This window comes from Telmatherina bonti, assembly GCF_933228915.1.
Source record: "Telmatherina bonti genome assembly, chromosome: 21".
Lineage (NCBI taxonomy): Eukaryota > Metazoa > Chordata > Actinopteri > Atheriniformes > Telmatherinidae > Telmatherina > Telmatherina bonti.
In genome coordinates, this window is record NC_136630.1 from 10,631,185 (window position 1) to 10,652,692 (window position 21,508).

General features: G+C 36.4%; 2 protein-coding genes across 2 annotated transcripts; one reads left to right on the plus strand and one right to left on the minus strand.

Moving 5' to 3' along the window:
* Positions 1-1,198: 1,198 nt before the first annotated feature.
* On the minus strand, positions 1,199-5,567 carry arl3b (ADP ribosylation factor like GTPase 3b). The gene is made up of 6 exons (XM_079260460.1): positions 5,539-5,567; positions 3,828-3,971; positions 3,134-3,250; positions 2,971-3,021; positions 2,132-2,317; positions 1,199-2,042 (listed from the first exon to the last, which is right to left on the minus strand). Exons 1-6 carry the CDS (start codon positions 5,539-5,541, stop codon positions 1,995-1,997), a joined length of 549 nt encoding a protein of 182 aa, XP_079116586.1. The 5' UTR covers positions 5,542-5,567; the 3' UTR covers positions 1,199-1,994.
* A 2,028-nt stretch (positions 5,568-7,595) lies between these two features.
* On the plus strand, positions 7,596-19,637 carry sfxn2 (sideroflexin 2). Its single transcript, XM_079261443.1, has 12 exons — positions 7,596-7,677; positions 10,048-10,287; positions 10,382-10,552; positions 10,643-10,741; positions 13,376-13,451; positions 13,632-13,717; positions 15,684-15,744; positions 15,899-15,965; positions 16,044-16,093; positions 16,180-16,229; positions 16,326-16,373; positions 18,947-19,637. Exons 2-12 carry the CDS (start codon positions 10,133-10,135, stop codon positions 19,044-19,046), a joined length of 963 nt encoding a protein of 320 aa, XP_079117569.1. The 5' UTR covers positions 7,596-7,677; positions 10,048-10,132; the 3' UTR covers positions 19,047-19,637.
* The last annotated feature ends 1,871 nt before the right edge of the window (positions 19,638-21,508 follow it).

The window sequence follows — 21,508 nt, forward strand, 5'->3', positions numbered from 1 at the left end:
GTTGGAAGGCTTTAAACTGAGATGATGACAGGTGGAAAATAATCAATTATAACTGGTCTGTGTTCAGCAGTTAAGGTTAATGAGAAAATTCAAAAGGTAAGAGGATTTTTTTTCTCTTTTTTTATGAAATACAAGAAAATGTAAAACTCAAAAGGAGTCATCGATATGTTATAAATCCCAAAAAATGAAAGACTGTTACTAATTCCAGGACTTGGGAAGTCTTTACTTACATTCCCCTCCTGGGTGGAGGTTGAGGACTGTGATGCTGTCAAACAGATGTTTCCTTTAACGCCCATTCAACATGTGGGTGGTCTCCAGTGAAGCAGCAGTTCTTGCAGGTGGACAAGCTCTGTGTTTGTTTCCAGATATTTGTTACTGCAGCTGAGGGTGGAGAATTAGGCCAAGCAGCTTCTGCTGCTCAGCTCAAGACCATGAGGCTCACATGCAAGCAGGTGGACACAGCACCACCTGCCTGACGCTCCTGCTTGTCTGAAATCATTAGATCTGATTTTAAATTGAAGCCTTCATTCTGTAACTATACAATATAAAATATTTTATGTGTCGGATTGTTTAATTTTAATTATTTTTGAGTGTGTGTAAAAAAAAAAAAAAAAAAAAAGTGTCAATTTGAAAAAATGTCTTACTTGCCTCAGAAGTTTTAGCATATCTATTAAACCTAATACCATCTTTAAAAACACTGACAAATGATTTGTGCAATGCAAAATGTATGTCTATTATTATATTTCAGATTTATAGCACACATGCATGTTTTTTCCTTTTAAGTGGTAGGTTCCAATTATATTGAGTTTTTTGTTGCAAGTGTCCTTTTTGGTTTGGAACAAGTTTTTGTTTAGTGAACTCCTAGTTTGTCTATTGTTTCTAGAGCTGACCTCAGTGCCTGCATAAAGCACTTTAGTTCAGGTAAATACATGTGTAATCTATTAAGGCACCTTTATGTTTGCTCAAACTGTAATCTTCAATAAAAACTTCCTTATACAGGTTTGTTTCTGATATGCAGAACCTGCCAGCATAGCAGTAAATATTTGTGTATGTTTTTGAAGAAAGCAAAATTATTTTGACAATTTCTTTCAAATACATGATGTTTTTATTCACATACATTATTTTAAATTCTGGACAGATTACATAGAAATGCAACTGGAACATACAGTACCTCTGTTAAACATCTGCCAGCACATATTAGAAATGCAATCATTACATACTACAAAGTACAGCAGGGTGACAAATTTTCTATAACGTGTGCATAATGTGAACACAGGGCCGTACTATTTACAGTTTGTCCAAAATGTAGTCTTTATACCCTCAGATTTGACCTTTTTATACATATTAACACTTACAGTATTATTCTTTAGTGGGGAGTGTTCTGATTCTCTCACACACACACGCACACACCACACGAGCAGTTGTTTTAAAGCACTCTACTTGACCATAAATAAAACAATTACAAAAATATACCTCACTTCAAACAGAGAGATAGCAAGAAAAGCGCTTACAGCCATAGTGGAATGATTTAAAGAAAAAAGAAACATAAGAAAGAGATGCACATTGGAAGGGGAGGAAGTGAGGGGTCTGGTTTCCAGGACAGCGTGTGAAAAAGCTTAAAGGACCTGTTGGAATTCCTGTGAAAGACAGCAATTTAATGGGTATGTTTGAAGCGTAGACAGGCTGCGGATGGTGGCAGCCACTGGCTGGGACGGTGACGTGGAGGAACAGAGGACAGAGGAGGGGTTTGGTGTCCTGGCATGGGTTCTCTTTGAAGGCAAACGCCTCTCCTCTTTGTAGAGGCCAACACAGAAGAAGATGTGCTGAGATTAGCAAACATCAGCAATGCAGGGGGTTAAAAAAGTCCATGTTGGATTAGTAGTGTGTGTACATTCACAGGTAAATCCCATCATACTAAGGCTCAGGAGGTGCAATATGTCAGTGTGTGTTTGTGTATGCTGCTCCTCCTGAGAAGTAGAAAACTAGAAGCAAAGCTACTTTTTCTTTGAATTGACGCTTTTGCAGACCCAATTCATTCCCTCCTGAAAAGAAGAAGCAGTGCAGTCAGATGAATGGAAAGCCACATTTAAAAAGAAGAAAGAATGTGGAAAAATGAGGAGCATTGAGTCACCTGGATACCCTCACCAGTGAGGGCAGAGCAGGACTGGATTTGCCACATGCGATCCCGAATGGTGTGCAGATTGAGCCCCTCTGCGATTTCAGAGGCTGGAGCTGCTGTCAGGAGGTCTTGCTTGTTTGCAAAGATCAGCACAGGGACGCCGCTCAGTTTCTCCTCATCCAACAGCTCAGCCAACTCCTGCAACAAGCCAACAAATCTGGCAATCAGACACGCATCTGGTGATGGAAGTACAAGGGATTGCAGGGCTCCATGTTAACAAACACCAGATGCTGAGACAAAATCAGAACTGTCATTAGACAGGGCTTATGATTTCTAATGCATGTGACTCAACTTGGACTGGAAAAAAATATAAACAATAATCAGTAGCATAGTCTTTAAAGAAAAATATTAAATTGCAATCCATCTCATTGTAGTCATCAAAGGAGAAATTCGGTATATCTGATTTGTAACGTTTATTAAAAGACCATTGCAAATAATAAATTTGTGAATTTATTTACCAGCAGTTTTAAAAACAATTACAATGATGCCATTTTTTTCTATTCTGCAGTCATGTAGTAGACGCTTTATCCAAAGCAACTTACATACGGAAGTGAGAACAACAAAAGCAATGATAAAACAATCATGTTATTTCAAAGTTATTCTTTATGTACAGACAGACTAAATTTTTAGTGAAAACTGTTTTGAACACCAAAACACAGACAAAAAGGTCATTTAAAGATTTCAAACTTGGTTTATTAACATTTTATATACAGAGATTCCAAAATGGATTAAAGTGATGAAAGTTATCAACCTGAAACCTGAAAGTACATACCGGTACTGATTGTACATACCTGACCCGTTTCTTCGAACCTCTTCCTGTCAGCGCTGTCGATAACATAAATCTGAAATAAAGATTTTTTTTTCCAGTTATTGTGTGTGACATATTTATGTGTTTAAAAACAAGGCATTATTGAAGCTGAGCAAACTAAATCGATAAAAATGAGCTTTCCTCACCAACACATCCGTGTTTTCAAAGTAGTTCCTCCAGTATGGCCTGATTTTCCGCTGGCCTCCAATGTCCCAAACGTTTAATTTAAACCCCTGAGACTGTACGCTCTTAATGTTAAATCCCTGGAAAAATCATTAAACATCAAGCTCGTCAAACAGACCGTTAAACAAATACTACATACATCTAAAGCAAAATCAAATCAAACTTAATTTCTAAAGCGCTTTTTGTGCCAGAAGAAACCCAAAGTGCTTTTACATGATAAAACACAAGCAGATAAAAGTAAAGCAAAAATTGATAATATGATGTTTAAAATAATCTAAATCAATCTCAACTTTTCTTTCACGCAGACAAACACACACATGGACAGACAGCAACACCCCCATCCCACCACCGCTAACATGACTCCCTAACCGCTGTCTATTTAACTGACTGTAGATAAAAACAAATAAATATGTAGAATAAAATACAAAATTACTTAATAAACATCTGACTTGATAGTGATGTGAAGAAATTATATCTTTGGGATCCAACCACGCCAGGAGCCCCATGTTCATAGGGGTCGTCGCCAGGGCAACAGCCTCCACACCAAGCAGGTGTGGGGGCCCCTGGCGTGGAGGATCTAAACAATATCAAGCTCATTTATCATTAGCAAGTCATGTTGTTGTGCTCCAATTATGCATGAGAGTGTGTTCTCTCTACCTGTGTGGGGGTAATGTGGCTGATGTCTTCAGATGCTAACTGCTTGAGAAGGGTGGTCTTTCCACCGTTGTCCAGACCCAGAAGCAGTATCCTAACTTCCTGGTCTGGTGTGCTCTTTAGCTTACGAAGAATGGACAGCAATCCCTGTAATAGACAGTGAAAATATCCATGTGAGGTTACTTTGCCAAACAAAAAGACAGATCTTTCATTTAGTCATCAATATCAAATATAGAAATATCAAAGTGACAAAAGCTAACCAGAAAAAATACCAAAATGCTACGAACATGACAAATGAACAGACACAAAATGATTCATAAGAAGGAAACAAAAAGATTAAAATATGTTAACGGTGAAACAAAATTAAATATATATACACAATTAGGTGCTCCACAAAACATCAATCATTAGATGATGCCAAGTAGTTGCATGAGGGTTTTAATGGTATATGGCATTAATTCTTTGTATTTTAACATAGGTGATATTATGGGGTGGGATGGAGTGAACAAAAAAACAAACAAAAAAAAGCAAAAACAAAAACAAACAAACAAAAAAAAAAAAAGCCTGTAGCACGTCATGTAAGGACCTGCTCTCCAACTGGACAGTCCACTTGCACCTTCCTACGATGTCCTCTACTGTTTGATTTCTCTCACTCATATATAAGTCGCTTTGGATAAAGCATCTGCTAAATTACTGTAGAATTGTTTGTAAAATTTATTTTGATATGTCCAATAAAATAAAATAAAACATACAAAAAAAAAACAAAAGTAAATTTAAAAAAAGAAACAACAAAACCAGACATATTCGAAAAGGAGTGGGCAGAAGTAAGAAAAAAAAACGTATTACTCTTTGCTGTCAATGTTTATCGCATATTCATATATACATACATACATATGTTAAATAATATTTCCAAATTTTAGTTTATTTACATCTGTACATAAAGAAAGAGACAAATAAACAAACAACAACAAAAATATATACAGCATTGTCAGTGACCCTTGCTAAATATGAACTCTCTTCTACAGCCATGTACCTGGAATAGAATAGAATAATATGCAGTATTAAATATAAAACAACCATAAATGGCATCTACTTTAATATAGCTGGTTGTGTTTCTTTCATTAGGGCTGTTTGGGGTCTTTCTACTGCAAGTTGGGGGCCCTTTAACACCTCCATGCCCAAGGGCCCACTGCTTCCTAATCCGTCTATGGCCAGGAGGGGGGACAGGAAGAGCTCTGTGGCTAGTTAACCACCATTACAAAAGCACGATTCTTCCCCTCGTCCACCTGGACTCCTCACTGACGGCCATGCAGGCGCATCTCTAGGTTTCCTCTGTGAATCTTTATAATGAACAAACACTCTGCTGTCTGCGCCGGCGCACAGGAACGACTGCTTCTGAGAGCAGCATCTCGCATTTTCTTTGATATTATGGAGGGCTAGTTTCATTGTTTTTGTTTTTTTGTTGTTTCTCATCATGCTGGGCTGTGTAACAGCACGCAGCCAGGAGCTACACTGAGCTAACATGCTAAGCTAATCTCCCTTGATAACTGAACGAAGCAACAAGGCAGCTTTTCCTAATGAACGCTTTTTCCATCAAGTTTCAGGCAGTAGGACTCATTATGTTTTATATTACACCAAGTTTACACAATTATTTATCCACGCAAAGCCTGATGTTTACACTTAATGACTAATTATTACGATAAATTAGACTCACCATCTTGTTGCCTTCTCTCCTGGAGACGCCGCCGAGGGTTACTAAGGGGAATGACGTCAGTACGTCGGTACGTAAAACTTGGGCTCATGTTGCATTCAATTACACCGGTAGAATGGGGGAAATATTAAAAACTTCAATGTAGTTAAAAAAAAATTTTTTTTTTTTAAAAGTAAGACAAAAAAAAAAAGAAAAATAGAGTAATGCTTACGCAACATTTTGCTGATATATTTTTGTATAATTTCCGTAATAAATGGCATTTAAAATAAGACTGCATTTGTGTTCAAATGTGTTTAACTTTATTGTTAACTTGCAGGAAAAAATAAACTTAATCTTTTATCACTGGGAACGCAGGAGAATAAACACACCTAGACTGAAAGAGACAGAATTATTTAATCAAGTTCAGCTTTACTTTCATTACACGACAGAATAATCTCTATGCACTTTTACAGATATATTCCAATTTCAGCCAATTTATTACTGACAGAATAACTGGGGGAAAAAAAATAATCATATGGCATCCACATTAGTCGCATTTATAATAACTGTTAATAAAAGCCAGTTCATAAAAACGAATTGCTTAGTTAAGAAAATCAATGGATTGTTTCAAGTTGCTCTTTAATGTAATTCCCCATCCTGAGGTGCCAGTGGCAGTAGAGAGGAAGAAGGTATTTCTAGAAGTTATTTTTCAGATATTTTCTACCTCCTTTTGTTTTTTTTTTTTTGTTTTTTTTTGTTTGTTGTGGTAATTCTACATCATGCTGCAGTCCTTTTATTGGTAGAACTAAATTCTGTGTCTTCTCATTCAGTCTAATTTCTGCTGTATGCATCCATTTGTTTTTGGTTTTTTTTATTTCTAAATGGACATTTTACCAAACTTCTAGCATTATTTAATTAAAATCTTATATATTTTTAAATTTTGTTTATTTTCATGGAATGTCATTGTTAATTTTGTGACACACATTTTTTAATATGAGGTCTTCTTTTGTCCCTTTAACAAAATGTTTTCAAAAGTAAAAAAAAAAAAAAAAAAAAAAAAAAAAAATATATATATATATATATATATATATATATATATATATATATATATATATATATATATATATATATATATATATATATATATATTAGAAGTGGCAATTCCTGGTCCAGAAAGTAAAAAGTCCTGTCCGTGTCACCAAACCAGCTGAATTTAATGAGCAGAGTTTATTTGCCAGGTTAACAAGCCTGTTAGTGGAAAACACCTGTCTTAAATGTACAGGTAGATCCAAAAACATGGCAGGACTTTTACTTTCTGGACCAGGAATTGCCACCTCTTACCATTTATCACCATGTAATATGTGAAACTTCTCATAATGTAATCTGTTGTTTTCTGGTGGGGGCAGAAGACAACAATCAGATTCTATTCATCAGGATTTCGAGTAGTTTTACTCTAAATTGATGCCAAATGTCTCAGAAATTAAGTATGTTTTGTTCGGCTATTATGGGTTCATTTCTCATTAAATTTTCATTTATTATTCTATGTTACAATTGTGATACAATTTTGTTATTTTGTGTCCTTTGTGTGTTAAATTCTAGTTGTAATTTGTTACACTTTGGTTGCCCTATATCTTTGTGACCATTTTGTTTGTCTACGTCCTTTTCTGCCCTGTGTAGGCCTGCTCAGTGGCTGATGTGAGCATGCGCTGTTATTAACGTATTATACATTTTCACCTGAACGCAGCATCAACCTCTAATATGGAGGATGTTTTTAAGTCAACTACATGCAATAAATGTTTAATAAGCACCACACATAATCATTTTGCAAACTATACTTTCTCACAGATGGTAAAAATAACTACATTTTTACTAGTTTAAAAGTAACAAGAGTCTGGGGAGCGCCCATCATGCAGATAGTTAACTAACACAACAGCTGTGAACTTAGGCATGACTCAGATTTACTTCTCTTGCCTGTAGTTCCTTTCAGTCCGTCAGAAATAAACGTGTCAGGTTTGGTTTTCGCCGGTTTTCACGTGGGGAACTGCCCCAATCTGTGATTGGACGACAGCTTGCCACGTGCACATTTCCTTACTACCGTGTCCCGTGAGCACATTTGATTACCTGACAACTTCCTCCGTGTGGCGTTGAGAGATCTTCTCAAAGGTATTTGTTGTTTTGTTTTTGTTTATGCAGGTTGCAGTCGGTGTTCCGATGCTTTGGTTGGTTTCGGCGTTTCTTCTGCAGGAATCAGATCCGGTAACTCGAGCTCAGGGTTGCATCAGTCCGAGCTCCGTCTGGCAGGATTTTAACTCTTCTCACTGATTTAGATCGATTGACCTCATGCAAGACACATGTCCTGGATTTTAAAGGTGTTATTTCTGTTATATAAACTGCATGATTGCAGTTGATTACATTTTGTGCATGCACTGCCTTACAACCCATTTGTGCGAACTTATCCAGATGTCCTAAGATGCTGGGATGTGTTCTGGCCTGCAGATCCAGTTAGTCAACCTTTTACTTAAACTCTGTCATGTAATATACTCTACTTAGACTCCCGAGGTTTCATACCCACATTATTTTAAAATCTTGCAGGTTTATTACTTGACAAAATTAAGATTTTTGCAAACGGACACGTTAAGTTCTTGTAAGATATTATTCTTTGTTTTAAATTGCAAAGTGATTAATGCAGAGCTATCAGGTATGTTTTTGCAAAATACAACTGGCTTTTCCCAGCTCAATAATGTGAATATTTACCACCTTTCCACTTCTTTTTATTAGTTATAACTCATCAAGGTTGTCAAGTCTCAGTTTAAGAAGTTGATCCCCATTGAACATGATATTAATATTTGTAGTTGGATTAAAAATGGATCATTTGGTAAAATGATAGTTAGTCACATCTTAAAAGTAGATTTTGTCTGACAGATAGAGGTCCAGACATTGCTGATGTTGTGTATTAATGGTGTCAATTTGCACATATGATTGCACAAATTAGATTATGTTAAGAGAAATTATATTGCAGATTGGTTGTCTGGTTTACCTGTCTGATAACAATACTTTATGACCAGTGTGCCAACCAAGTAACATTACTGCAGAAAGAAATCCATCAATTTTAACTTTATGAAGAGCATTTTAACAAGTTCACATCTCAGTATACTATAAACCTCAGTAATCAGTAATTTATATGTAGATTAATATCTTATTTTATGTGTGCAGTCTGATTTTTCTCTGTTTGAAGTCACTGTAAACACAAATAAATCAGTTTTCTGGACCGTAAGTAAATACATGAAATGAAAAAGGTGCAATAGTTACAGTTACAGCTACATTGTCATTCTGTCTCTTTTGCTTTTCCATATTCTTGTTGATACGTTGTGGTATGTCGAGCCACGTTGACTTCTGGCCCATGTTCTGTGTTCCCCACCAGCAGCTGCAGCCCTTTAACCTACTTTTAAAACAAACACTTTCAGAGGCGATCCAGTTCCAGCCAGGCAGGACCTTCAGAGAGCTGATGCCCTCTTCGCTCCTCACGTGTCTTATATTTACTTCTCCACCTAAAAACAAACTGTAAATACTTACAGTAATGTAATAAAGTAAGATATGCAGTCCAGAGGGGGAATTTGGATTCCCTGCACTGCAGTCAGCAGTTTTTGACATCTCTGATTGGTTAATATGAAGCACAACGCTGCAGCTGCAGAAACCCAAAATGACCACCAGTGGTACCATTTACCAGGAGGTGGTTGATGATTTCTGGTCAAAGTTGGATCCTTGAGAGTGTTTGGGGCAGAACTTGAGTTTGTGTTTGTTCAGGGACGTGAAGTACATGTTGGAAAACAGCACTTTGCAGCAGCTTGGGTGGTTAACTTTAGAGAAGCAGAAGCTATACAACTGCAGCTCTGTGTGCTGCGGGACTTTCAGAGCGACTGTTTCTCAGCAGGGTGTCTAAAAATCACACCAGCCACATCAGGTCTGTGCTTACCAACATTTAATGCAAACATGAGTACTTTTCCTTTTGGAATTTTACTGCAACGGGTTGTAATAATTTCATTAGCAGGTTCAGGTTGCATGTTTTTCTTTTTTTTTGTCATAACTGAGACACATTTTGCTGTTGTTTTCTCTTTTAACATGTTCAGAATAAGCCATTTATAATCAACAACATAAAAAGCAGCGGTTTAAGAGTTGAATGATGTTTTAGTGTTGGAAAAATTAATTATAGGCAATAAAAATCCATATCAGCTTAACAGAAGTCCAATATGATTTTCCCTTCAACCTAAAAATGACCCATCAATTAATATAGATTTTATGTTAAACGTTACAGCTCTTCAAATGTTTTTCTGTCTGTTGAACTTTGATTTCAAAGGTGAAGTTATTTGGCCGCGTGTGACCCACGTAAGAGGTCCGTTAATGTTACATCAGCTCAAACAAGGGCGGTCCCTTCATTTACTCTTGTTTAAATTCTAGTCTTAACATGGACCGTCTCTTTAGTTTTTCTGTTCGTAATGTTTTTATAAGTTTTACTATTCTTGCATGTTTGTTCAGGTTTCATCCACTGTTGCTTGGCGACCTCTTGCATAGTGAGCACGACAACGTTTGAATGCATTGAGCCGCTCTTTTAACAAACAAAATGGCTTTGAGCTCGTTTGACATCGACGCACCGCGATGGGATCAGTCCACGTTCATGGGGCGACTGAAACACTTCTTCTGCATCACTGACTGGCGAACGGCGCTTTTACCTGACTCACGACTGGATGAAGCCAAAGCTTTAGTAGAAAGCTGCAGGTGAGAACATGAATACACTTAAACATAAAGGGAGTGTTTCTGCAGGTAGTGGGAGAAAGTTTCTGTTCTGTTTTTTCTGTATGGATCTCTGCAGGGCCGGATCCGTCCCTCCAGGCACCACGGAAGAGCAGCTCTACTACGCAAAGAAGCTGTACGACTCGGCTTTTCATCCAGACACGGGGGACCGTATGAACCTCATTGGACGCATGTCCTTTCAGGTCCCTGGAGGCATGGCCATCACTGGGTTCATGCTGCAATTCTACAGGTAGGGAGGAGCGAAAAGGGCAAACTAAAATCTCTCTGCATCCTTTTATTTCAATAAAACACATTTAGTCTAATGAATGTTTTTTTCTAGGACAGTTCCTGCTGTGGTGTTCTGGCAGTGGGTCAATCAGTCCTTCAACGCTCTGGTCAACTACACCAATCGCAACGCTGCCTCCCCCATCACTCCAAAGTAAGACCTAGTCAGATCCTATTTACATTTGTCATTTAAGCGTGAAAATCCAGATGAGCTTAAATGTGCACATTTCTGCTGGCCAAAGTCCACGTTTCATGTTTGATGTTGATTATAAATTAACTAAATATTAGCAGCCTTAACATTTGCTGAAAAGAGGGTATCATAAAGATGGATTTATGTTGAAAATATTCTTGTGTTTTACATCCATTAAACCTCACATGAAAATGACAGGAAAAATGTCTTCAGTGGTTTCATAATGTAGACATGCTTCTGTAGTTTTTATCTGATTCCTGATGCGGCCAGTTCAGGTCAGGTCAGATGAGTTTTATTTAGTCTTATGTGGATTAACACAGGATCAACAATTCAATTAAATCTGTTGAACAAGTTAAACTTCTGCCCAGCAGTAAGAGTGTAAATTTAAAGTGCAAAATTTAGGTCAAAATTTGAAGAAAAAAAAAAAATCCATCATCCATCTGTCCATCCATTACAGGTGAGAAATCAAACACAAAAAATTGAATATTGGGATTTTTTTGCTTCACAATTTTAAAATCGATTTATTTATTTTTTTTTGTTAAAAAATTAATTGTTTTTTCTAATAAATAAAAAAAAATCCATTACAAAATTTTAATCATTTTTATTGTTTTAATTGATTTTTTTTACTTGTCTTGTTGGGCATTATGGCAGCAGAATGGTGGTCTGGCTGCTGTGTTGTTTTTTCCTAATTAATATCAAGAAAAATGACGAGCAAAAAAAGTTTTGTACATTTTTTTTTTTTTGTTTTTAGTCTACAAAAATCAGTAATATCGAAGAATTGTGAGAATCTCAGTTTAAATCGAATCGCCACCCGAAAAACTGGAATCGAATCGAATCGGGACAAAAGTATATCATCACATCCATCTATCCATCCATCCAGTCATCAGTCCTTCATCCTTTTTCTATATTGCTTTGTCTAATTAAGAGTCGAAGTCAAGCTGGAGTCTATTTAACATTTATTTATTGACAGAGGAATAACCCCTTGAGATGCACCATCTCGTTTTTCAAGGGGGTCCTCTAAATAAAAGTGACAAAACAAAACAAGAGCAGCAGCGTCTACAAATAAGAAAGAAATTTACAAACAGGAAAAAAAAAGAATAAGTAAATATATAAATACAAAACCTGTACAAAATACATAGCGACAAAGTGTGAAGATGTGATACTGATAGCCACTCAGGAGCCAAAAAGGGAGAGAGCGAAAAAGATGGGAAAAAAATGTGAAAAGATGGGCAGGGGACCCACAGCTAAACCTCCCCCAGAAATCATCAGATGAGAGGCAGGGTAATCCCTGGACTGGTCACCAGTCCATCACAGAGTTGGCTGGGTCAGTGCAAAACTAATTTCCTGCCGATGAAGCTGCTCTTTTGTCAATTTGGATGCATGCTTGAAGTTATTGTTACTTTAAAAGGTATCAATCCTCTTCAGCTTCAGCTTTCTGTTATTTGGAACTATTCATAAATGCCTCCACCTTCACTAAAAAGCCCCAGTACCAGCTCCAAACCATGATACTCCTACCACTGTAGATATGGTGTTTTGTTTTTTTATGATGATGCAAACCAGATTTTTGGAGCAAATATTCCTTTTTGAATTGTGGCCAAAAAGTTAATCCATTAAAATTTCCCTTTTCCTTGTGCATTTGGTAGATTTGATACATATTTTGTAGTAAAGTTTTGCCTGCTTCAGGTGTTTTTCTTTGTTAGAAAAGGTTTCTGTCTTAAAATCCTACCTCATATTTGAGACATATGGAGAACACAGGAGATTGCTGTTTTCCTGAAACTCCTGGAGCCCTTTCAGTGTTTCTGTAGATCCTGTTCCATCCTCCCTGTAAGCTCTTTGTGATCCATGACTTTTTTTATAGCTGGAAATGCCAAGAAGATCCTACGAGGACAGCTGAACTTTTTTTTTGGAGGGGTTAATCAGTCTCAAGACCTAATTCTGTGATTAAATCAAAGGATGCTTCATCAAAGTATTTACTTATGAGTGTGCACACTAATGTAAGGGATCACGTCAAAGATAGAAAAAGTTTTTAAATGATTTATTGTTGTTTAGTTTTTTTTATATCACAAAAACCTGGCTTTATAGCAAGGGTGTGTACACTTTCTATATCCACTGCATCCCATATATGTTTGGATGGTGAGAAGAGGGGAGAACCTGGAGAGAACCCACACATGTTTGGTTGGGATATTAGCAGGTGCGTGTTAGTCAAGATGTTAAGCTCCTTCTGGGGGAACCTAAGGCATAAGATTAAATATATTCTCTCCAAAGGAGGCATCCTTGTTGGCTTGCATCTGTAAGCTGCTTTACTATTCTACAGTCATTTAGCAGACGCTTTCATCCAAAACATCTATTATACTAAAGATATTGTGACTAAATGTTGCTTTTTTCTTTTTCTAAAAATGATTTAGAAGACTGCTCTCACAAACATGCTTTGAACTATTAAAGCAGCATCTTAATATACAGAAAAGATATCTGGATATTATTTGGATTCTTGGCGATTGAGATGAGAGCTTTAATAATAACTTCTTAAATGAGTTTTATTGTGGGTTATTGAAGTTGCTTTAAAGAAAACTATTGTAAAAAAGCTTGCTCTTCTTTCAGACAGATTGGAGTTGCTTACATCACAGCGACCAGCACAGCTTTGGCAACAGCAGTCGGACTCAACCTCTACACAAAGGTACGAATACACACACAGGAATTAAAACAGCAGAGGCTGATATTCAGAAAGATTAAAAGCTTATTTATGGTTTCATGCATCATTGAACGGCTCAAAAAAAGAATCTATTCAAGATCTACTCACTTTGAAAATGACATCACAGCCCTTTTTCTGGTTTATGATGATGATCTCCTTCTGCAGAAAGCTCCTCCTCTCGTGGCTCGTTGGGTCCCTTTTGCAGCTGTGGCTGCAGCCAACTGTGTTAACATTCCCATGATGAGGCAGCAGTGAGTCCTTCTTTGTTTTACTTCTTGAACACCCCAAAATACACACAGTCATCCTCAGATGTTTTCATACTCTTTCATTAAAGAAAAGGCTGAATTACATCAGTCACTCAAATAACTGGAGAGTAAAAAAAAAAAAAGGAGCTATAACTAAAAATTTGCTCATTTATAAATTAGTGATATAAGACACTGTTTTTTTCATTTAATTGAGAAGAAAAATTAAAACAAACAAACAAATCAGTCCTGGACAAATTAGAGCACTTTTCTGATGAACAGTGGGAAAAAATACCTGCCAACAGGTGCAGAAGTCTGACTGAGAGGAACAGAAAAAACCTGATTGTAGTGGAAACGTCAAAGGAAAGTTCAACAAAATATTAGTTTACGAGTGATTTAACTAGAGATGTGAATCTAACAACAACTCACCATTCGATTCAATTCTGAGTTTTGAGGTGACGATTCAATTCATAATTTATTCTTGATTCAAATAGATTTTTGATTCATAATCATCACACTTTATTAACAAAAGGTGCTAATTTTCCCAAGTAACTTTATTCTTCTAAGAGCTAGAAAGAACTGAGAAATGATCGGAACCGATGCAATTTAAATTGCAACATGTACAAATCTTTTATTGCTCATAATTTTATTTTAGTTAGGAATAAAACAACACAGTCACCAGACCATCATTCTGCAGCTGTAATCCCAAAGAAGACAAGTAAAAAGGTAAAAAAAAAACAAAAAAACAATAAAAATCACAAAAAAAAAATGTTATAATTTATTATGTTTGACTTATTTGAAAAAGAAATCAATTTTTTAAACAAAATATCGGTTTTAAAATTGTGAAGCAAAAAAAATCCCAATTTTACTTTTTTTTTTATTTGATTCCCCACCCTAAGTGTAGCATATATTATCATATTTTTTTTGCTTTTTAAAAAAAAAAAAAAAAAAAAAAAATCTATTGTACCAGAATTAGAAAATAATGTAATTTTTATTTAATATTAATTTTGTCAATTTCAGCTTCTTTCACAGGCAGTTGTTTTTTGTTTTTTTTTTCCTTTAATGGGAAGATATGGATAAATTTTAGGACGACTGTATCAATGCATGTTATGTTTTTTTGTTCTGAAATCACAGTGACTCTCTCAGAGCAGGAATCTTGACACACACTTCTATTTCCTGTGACATATCCTGCGATGAGGTGTTAATATTTTTGATCATGATGGTGAGATGTGTGTCATAAAAAGTGAAACTCGGTGTGGTAATAAATAGATTTAGCTACGTCAGACATTGTGGCTCAGGGGATGGTAATATGGGCTGGACAGTTTATTTAGACAGACCGTAATGTATCAAACTGCTTGATGGATGGCACAGAGAGGAATATTGTATAATTTTTATTATGAATTAATGTGTAATTAAAAGGTGCATTTACCATGAGAAGCAGAGAAATTGTAATTGCTCTTTATTCTGCTGTTTGGATGTCAGATATATATGTTCTGTGCAGCGACATTACGATTTGTTGCATTAGCGTTTGTGTGTGCAACATGGTGTTACAATATAATGAAATGAAGTTTAGCTGGGATTCTGTGAGTGGCTAAGGTAGATTTGAGGTGTTTCCTGTTTTGCTGAAGATACTCTGTGACAGTTTGCTCAATTTGTGGTTGTTATGACGTTAGAACAACATTCACACTTTATACAAGTTAAAACCCATTCCTGGACCTGCAGCGTATACTGCTTTTGTTTGTTTGTTTCTTTCTTTATGCCATTTCTCCTTAAAGTAATACTGAAATATTCTGACTTTTGACCCAAACCTGTGAAGCTCTTTTTAGACTTGTACTTGCAAAGTGCGACACACAGATCATCACACAGGTCCTATCGAGTTTCACTTGAACATCTCTTATTAATGGTTTAAACAATGACGCTTGAAGCTTTTGAAGTGATTTTGCCTTCCTGTTTACCTTTATTTTCTGTTTTTCAGGGAAATTCTTAACGGGATCGCTGTCACAGATGAAAATGGCAACAAACTGGGCCACTCTAAGGTAAGTGTAGTGCACGTTACACACCTGTTGTGTTTGCGTTAAAGCTGACTCATAATCAAACGTTGTATTACTCCTGTTGCATCAGATTATTATAAATCATCAGCCTACATTTGTATTGTTCATAAATTACATTCGTCTCTGGTTTCTTCTGCAGAAAGCAGCAGTAAAAGGGATCACCCAGGTGGTCATTTCTCGAGTCACCATGGCGGCTCCAGGAATGAGTATGTAAAGATGTGATCTGAAGCACGTTCCTCTAGCTATCCTTTTTATTTCTTCATGTCTTTATTTTCTCCTTTCAGTCATCCTTCCAATCATCATGCAAAGACTGGAAAAATACAAGTTCATGCAGGTCAGATCTTTGCTAATCACTGTTCGCCTGCTGAAGTCACATCAGTGTGTTCATCTGTCCTCAAGTCGTCTTTTTTCTGTTCACAGAGAATCACGTTTCTTCACGGACCAATTCAAGTGATGATGGTGGGAGTGTTGTAAGTACAAGGGGTTACAGGGTCAAGGGAAGTTCTAACATCCTCCACATTACTGCACTGCTAACTTTTGTTCTTCTCATTTCTCCTTTTTAAAAGTTTGGTCTTCATGGTGCCTGCTGCCTGCTCCCTGTTCCCCCAGAGATGGTAATGAGACATTTTCTGTACTTTCACCTCTGACACATGAAGCTAATAGAGATGCTTTGACTGTCCTTTTCATTCTGTCTGTTTCCATCACACGAATTGAATTATTTCAATTGTTAAAGTCAAAGAAATGGTAAAGAAAGTAAATTAATACAGTCAGATTGTATCACACGACAAGTAGAAAACCTAACACATGAGAAACTAGTTTAATTTGTAAAATGTAGTAAGTAAGTTCAAAGACTTATTTAGATATGTATAAAGGGAAATGAAAATCCAGTATTTAAGGCAAAATCTGATTCTGTACGAATCTGATGAGCTTCAGAGTTAATATTAAGCTGACCACCTTGGACTAATTTGACTGGAATTTCTTTAAGTAATCTTCAGGAGTGGACGTCCAGGCTTCTTGAAGGAGATTTCAAAGCTATTCTTTGGTTTTTTTTTTTTCTTTTTGTTCCATTTTCTGTCATGATGATCCCATAAAGCTTCTACAATGTCGGGTTCTGGGCGCTGAGAATGATTTATCTCAATAAGGCCTGTTTCCACTGAGTTTCAGTCCAGTTCTTGCATCATTTGGGACACATTTCTTTCCTGTTTCCCTTGTTTGAAAATGGCTTCTTAAGAGCTACCTTTCCACGGAGAACATTTCCGAAGAAGCTTCACTGAACATTAAACAGATCAACTAAAAGTCTGAATAGATCTCTCGGGTCCTTTCTCAGGTTTTGGTTGGATTTTTTTGTCTGTTTTTAAAGATACTATTACTCTGTTGTAGATTGTTTTTGGCTAATATCTCCTTGGAAATAACTTTTGTCTAGTAAAAATACTAATTTATATTGGTCAGACTCTGTTATCTTTTCTATTCTCTGTACATTTAAGTACACGAAAAGTTCAATTACACTTGGTGGCTGGCTGCTTCCAACAGAGTGCCTAAATATGTCATTTTAAACAGACACAACACAAGTAGATCCTTTGAGTTGTGTGGGGTTTTTTTTATGATTAAATAATTAATCGGCACGTGTTACTTGGCTTGTTACAAAAAAAATGCATAGCTTGGACTGAAATACCTCCCCAAAAAGAAATAAAAAGCAGAAAATGTCAAATGAAAACTTAAAGACCTTTAAAAAGTCTTCAGGACTGTTATACAAGACCACTTCAGAAAAATACCAGGAGTTCTGAAATGAAGGGTGGATGAAAACTTTACGGTACCGTAGGCGTACCTTACAGCAGGAAATTCTCTGCTACAGATCTGCTGTCACAGCTGGAAACATTACTGAGTGATACCTTGGTAGGGAGGACAGGATGCAGGACATGATGCAAAAAGTATGTTGTGGAAACCGCTGTGATTTGCTGCCAACAACTTTTTCTGTTCCAGTGTGAATAACACACGTATTTGAACATATCTACGTTATGTTTGGCTCAACACAAACAGCCAAAAGCTGGTGGGAAAAGATGTCCAGAGCAAATATCGTGCATTTCTGCATCCTTGCATGTTTCCTCGGAATATCTGTAAAAATTTCAGGACTGCATCGCTCATGTGAAAACTTGAACAAAATGCATACGCAGATGGCATAAATTAAGTTGCAAGGCATTGCTCTGCTACCATTGTGAGTGTAAAATTTCTGTGCTGTTAGGTGTTGAAAAAGCCTTGTGGATTGTACGTCATCCCGACCTTACAGCATAACGCAAATAAACTTAACACCGCTAATTTTCCCATTTAGTTTAAATGTGATTAAATGGTTCAGACGTTTCAGTCGCTGCGTTTATGGTGATTTAATCAAATAACCTGTTATAAAGTAACTACTGTTACCTGGATACCAGTTGACTTTTATAGCCTGCAATGGAAACTATAAATCATTATCATCTGAGAACAGACTTGAAAATAAAACGCCAATGAGACAAAATAAACTGAGCTCAGGTGTATGACAGCACAACATAAAAGCAGGCGAGGATCAGGGGTGTTAAACCGGGTAAGTGTTCGTTGTTGACAATGAAGATGACAAGACTGTTAAAAATAAGACAACTGTTGGTGAATCTGTGTGAAATCTTCTGGGTGTAAAATAATGTGAGAATTTCATTCTCAGCACTCCGTGAAGTCCTTAAAAAGTATTTATTTTATTTTAATAAACATCCGAAAACCATGAAATGGGGGGGGGGGGGGAAACATTTCAGATGAAGCTGTGACTGGTGGGAATTCACTTTTAAACCAGAGAATTGAAGATAAAACACAATCAGCTTTAATTTGTACCATTTCTGCTGTCTTTGTGAAGCTTATTGTATGTTTAGTTCGGTTCTCTGCAGACCATCACATGCTCCCGCAGCTCAATCCGGACAGTAACATGATGCAGGAAGTAAACAAAAAGTACAGATAAGGCAGGGCTAAAGACAAACACAGGAGTTCACCAAGGTCAATGAAACTGAAATGGTTTCATTCCCATGTTTTTATACCTGATTTAGCTTCAGATGCTCTGCTGTGATAGTATTTATGGTTTTACAGAAGAAAATATTTTCTCACTGGCTCATTTTTCATTCATTCTGGTTGTGTAACTCCTCTCCCTCATCTTTTTTTTTTTCTCTTGCAGCTCTTTGGCTGTGTCGAAGTTAGAGCCTGAGCTAAGAGACTCCATCATATCTCAATATGGAAGCAGCATACAACAGGTTTACTTCAACAAAGGCCTCTGAGGTCTAGAGGTCTGCTTAGTGTTTTCTATGCAACACAAAAAAAATTGGACACTTTGTGTTTATGTTGCGTCTTTGTCATTTTTTTTTAGTTATTGGTTACGAAGAAATGATTGTTTTCTTATATTTCATTTCCAAATCAGAGCTTTTCATCAGGCGTCACATTAAAAAAAAAAAAGTTTTTTTCAATAATTCTTACTTTAAATATAAAAGGTGCTCAAGGCATAGTTTACTGTGTTCAGAAACCAAATGATTTAATCTCAGGAACAGTTTGCTGCTTTGCCAGATTAAATCTGTTAGGTCTTCTCTTATGACATAACCTGTCTGTAGTTGTTTTTTATTGGTTGTTTGTTGGAAAATGCACCTTCACTCAGCTGAGCCTCCTCTCAGTCTGTGCCTTTTCACAATGTGGCAGAAGCAACGTTGCTGGACTTTGGTTCTGCTCTTTCTGACCTTACTGGGAAACCTTAAAAAGCATGCGTGCACCAGTCAAGTCTGAAATGGACGTTCAGTGTTGTGGAGGCTACTGCCCTCTTCTGCTTGAAAGGAGGTGGATGCACCAGCTGGATCGCTTCACTGTGTAAAACACTGGAATCAAACCGCACGTCTGAGACACGATGCATGACTGTGTTTTACGTAATAAAATCATGTCTTCTCTGATTTTTTTTTTTTTTTTTTTTTGGTTATTTGCACAACATTTGAGTAAAAAGGCTGTTAGGTTTTTCTTTAATGTCATTTCATTTAAAAAACACCTGAAAGAAATTGTCTCAACAACATTAAGATTAAGTATGCAAACATTAATGCAACTAAATAGCATTTCTGGTTGGATAAATCCTCTGCTTTATAGATTATTTTACATTATTAACAGTTAAACACATCAATGGATCTTCATTTGAAAGGTGACTATAAACGCATCATTCAAATAGTGTGAACAAATTAGGGTAAGGCATCATCCTTATCACCGGCGGGCACATTGGAAAACTCCAGCTTTTCATTTTATCAGGCAATTGTCTGAAACGTTTCCGATGTGACAAACAAATCCAGACAGGAAACGCTTATAAACATGAGGGTAAAGTCAGTAATTTACAGTGAAAGTGGAGGGTTCTCATGTGGTTTGTAATCTTTCTTCAGAAGCTGAGAAAGAAATTATAGTTTTACATTCATTTTCCATAAAAGCTGCAAGTTTCAGAAGGCTTTAGTAAAAGGTTCAAATACCCAGCAGTCATATGAAGACTAACCTGATCAGCTGTTAGAAAGTTTTAACAAATATGTTGAATGCAAAAACACAAGTTTCTGATGCCACTTTCTTATACGTGACAATTTGGGTTTACTTTTTTACTTTATTTTTTAAAACAATATGAAAAGTGAACATGCAAACCACAGACACAATCAACACAGGTCACTTTAAAACCTTATCAGACAAGTAAGCAACCATGCATGGTTTCAGAAACATGAATACGATGACGGCACAATTAGGTGTTTTTATTCTCAACTAAAATTATTAATGTCATTTGTTGTGAGTCACTTGTATTTTTTCATTATTTGTGCTTCTTAATACCTGTGGGGGAAAAAACACATAATTCTCTGATTTTTAAGCCAAACGATTGACATTACATCTCTCAATGGGACTGCAATGGGGTTGCGATTAAATTTTAATATTGTAATTAATTTTTCTGATTGCATTGACTAATTCTAGTGCAAATTACAAACCAATCACAAAAACATCAGGGTGTTGTGTAAAATGTAAATAACAAATCTAATAAACTCATATTTTATTCCCAGTTGCCTACAGATAACATAAATTGAAAAGTTTTTCTATTTCATAGAAAATACTAGAAAAGCACTTAAAGAGCGCAGACCACCACCAAGCAGCTAATTACCACCCAGTTTGGGATTTTTCACCCTATGATATAGTTTTGCATTGATTTTATATGGCTACACTATTAGTTTCTTCAATACGCATAACGAATCCTCTGAGTTTTGAATATATTGTGGTGTTCATTGTATGTTTCTATCCTTATTTCTTCTTTTGCAGTGATAAAATAAAAATGCCGAAGATCTTGAAATTATTCATGTTCTGGATCATAGTATCCAGAATTTAGCCAGGATACAGATTAAATATATTATCTAAAACCTGTTGGGAACTTTTCCAGCATTTTTTGCCAAGCCAAGCGCCCTGGGCATTTATTGTGAATTGGAAATGGCTTTATCTCGCAATGTTAAGATTTTTTTCAAAACTTCCTGGATCCAGATGGAGATCCGTATATCTTCCAAAGTTTACTGGAATCAAAGTAGATCAGAAATGTCCAAAGTCGGTCCTCAAGAGCCGCCTATCCTGCGGGTTTTCAATGCATCCCTGTTCCAACACACCTGGCCTTTGATTAAATGGATCCAGCATCCAATGAAGTTCTGCACGATGACTCACTAGTTTGAGTAAGATGTGTTGGAGCAGGGATACATGGAAA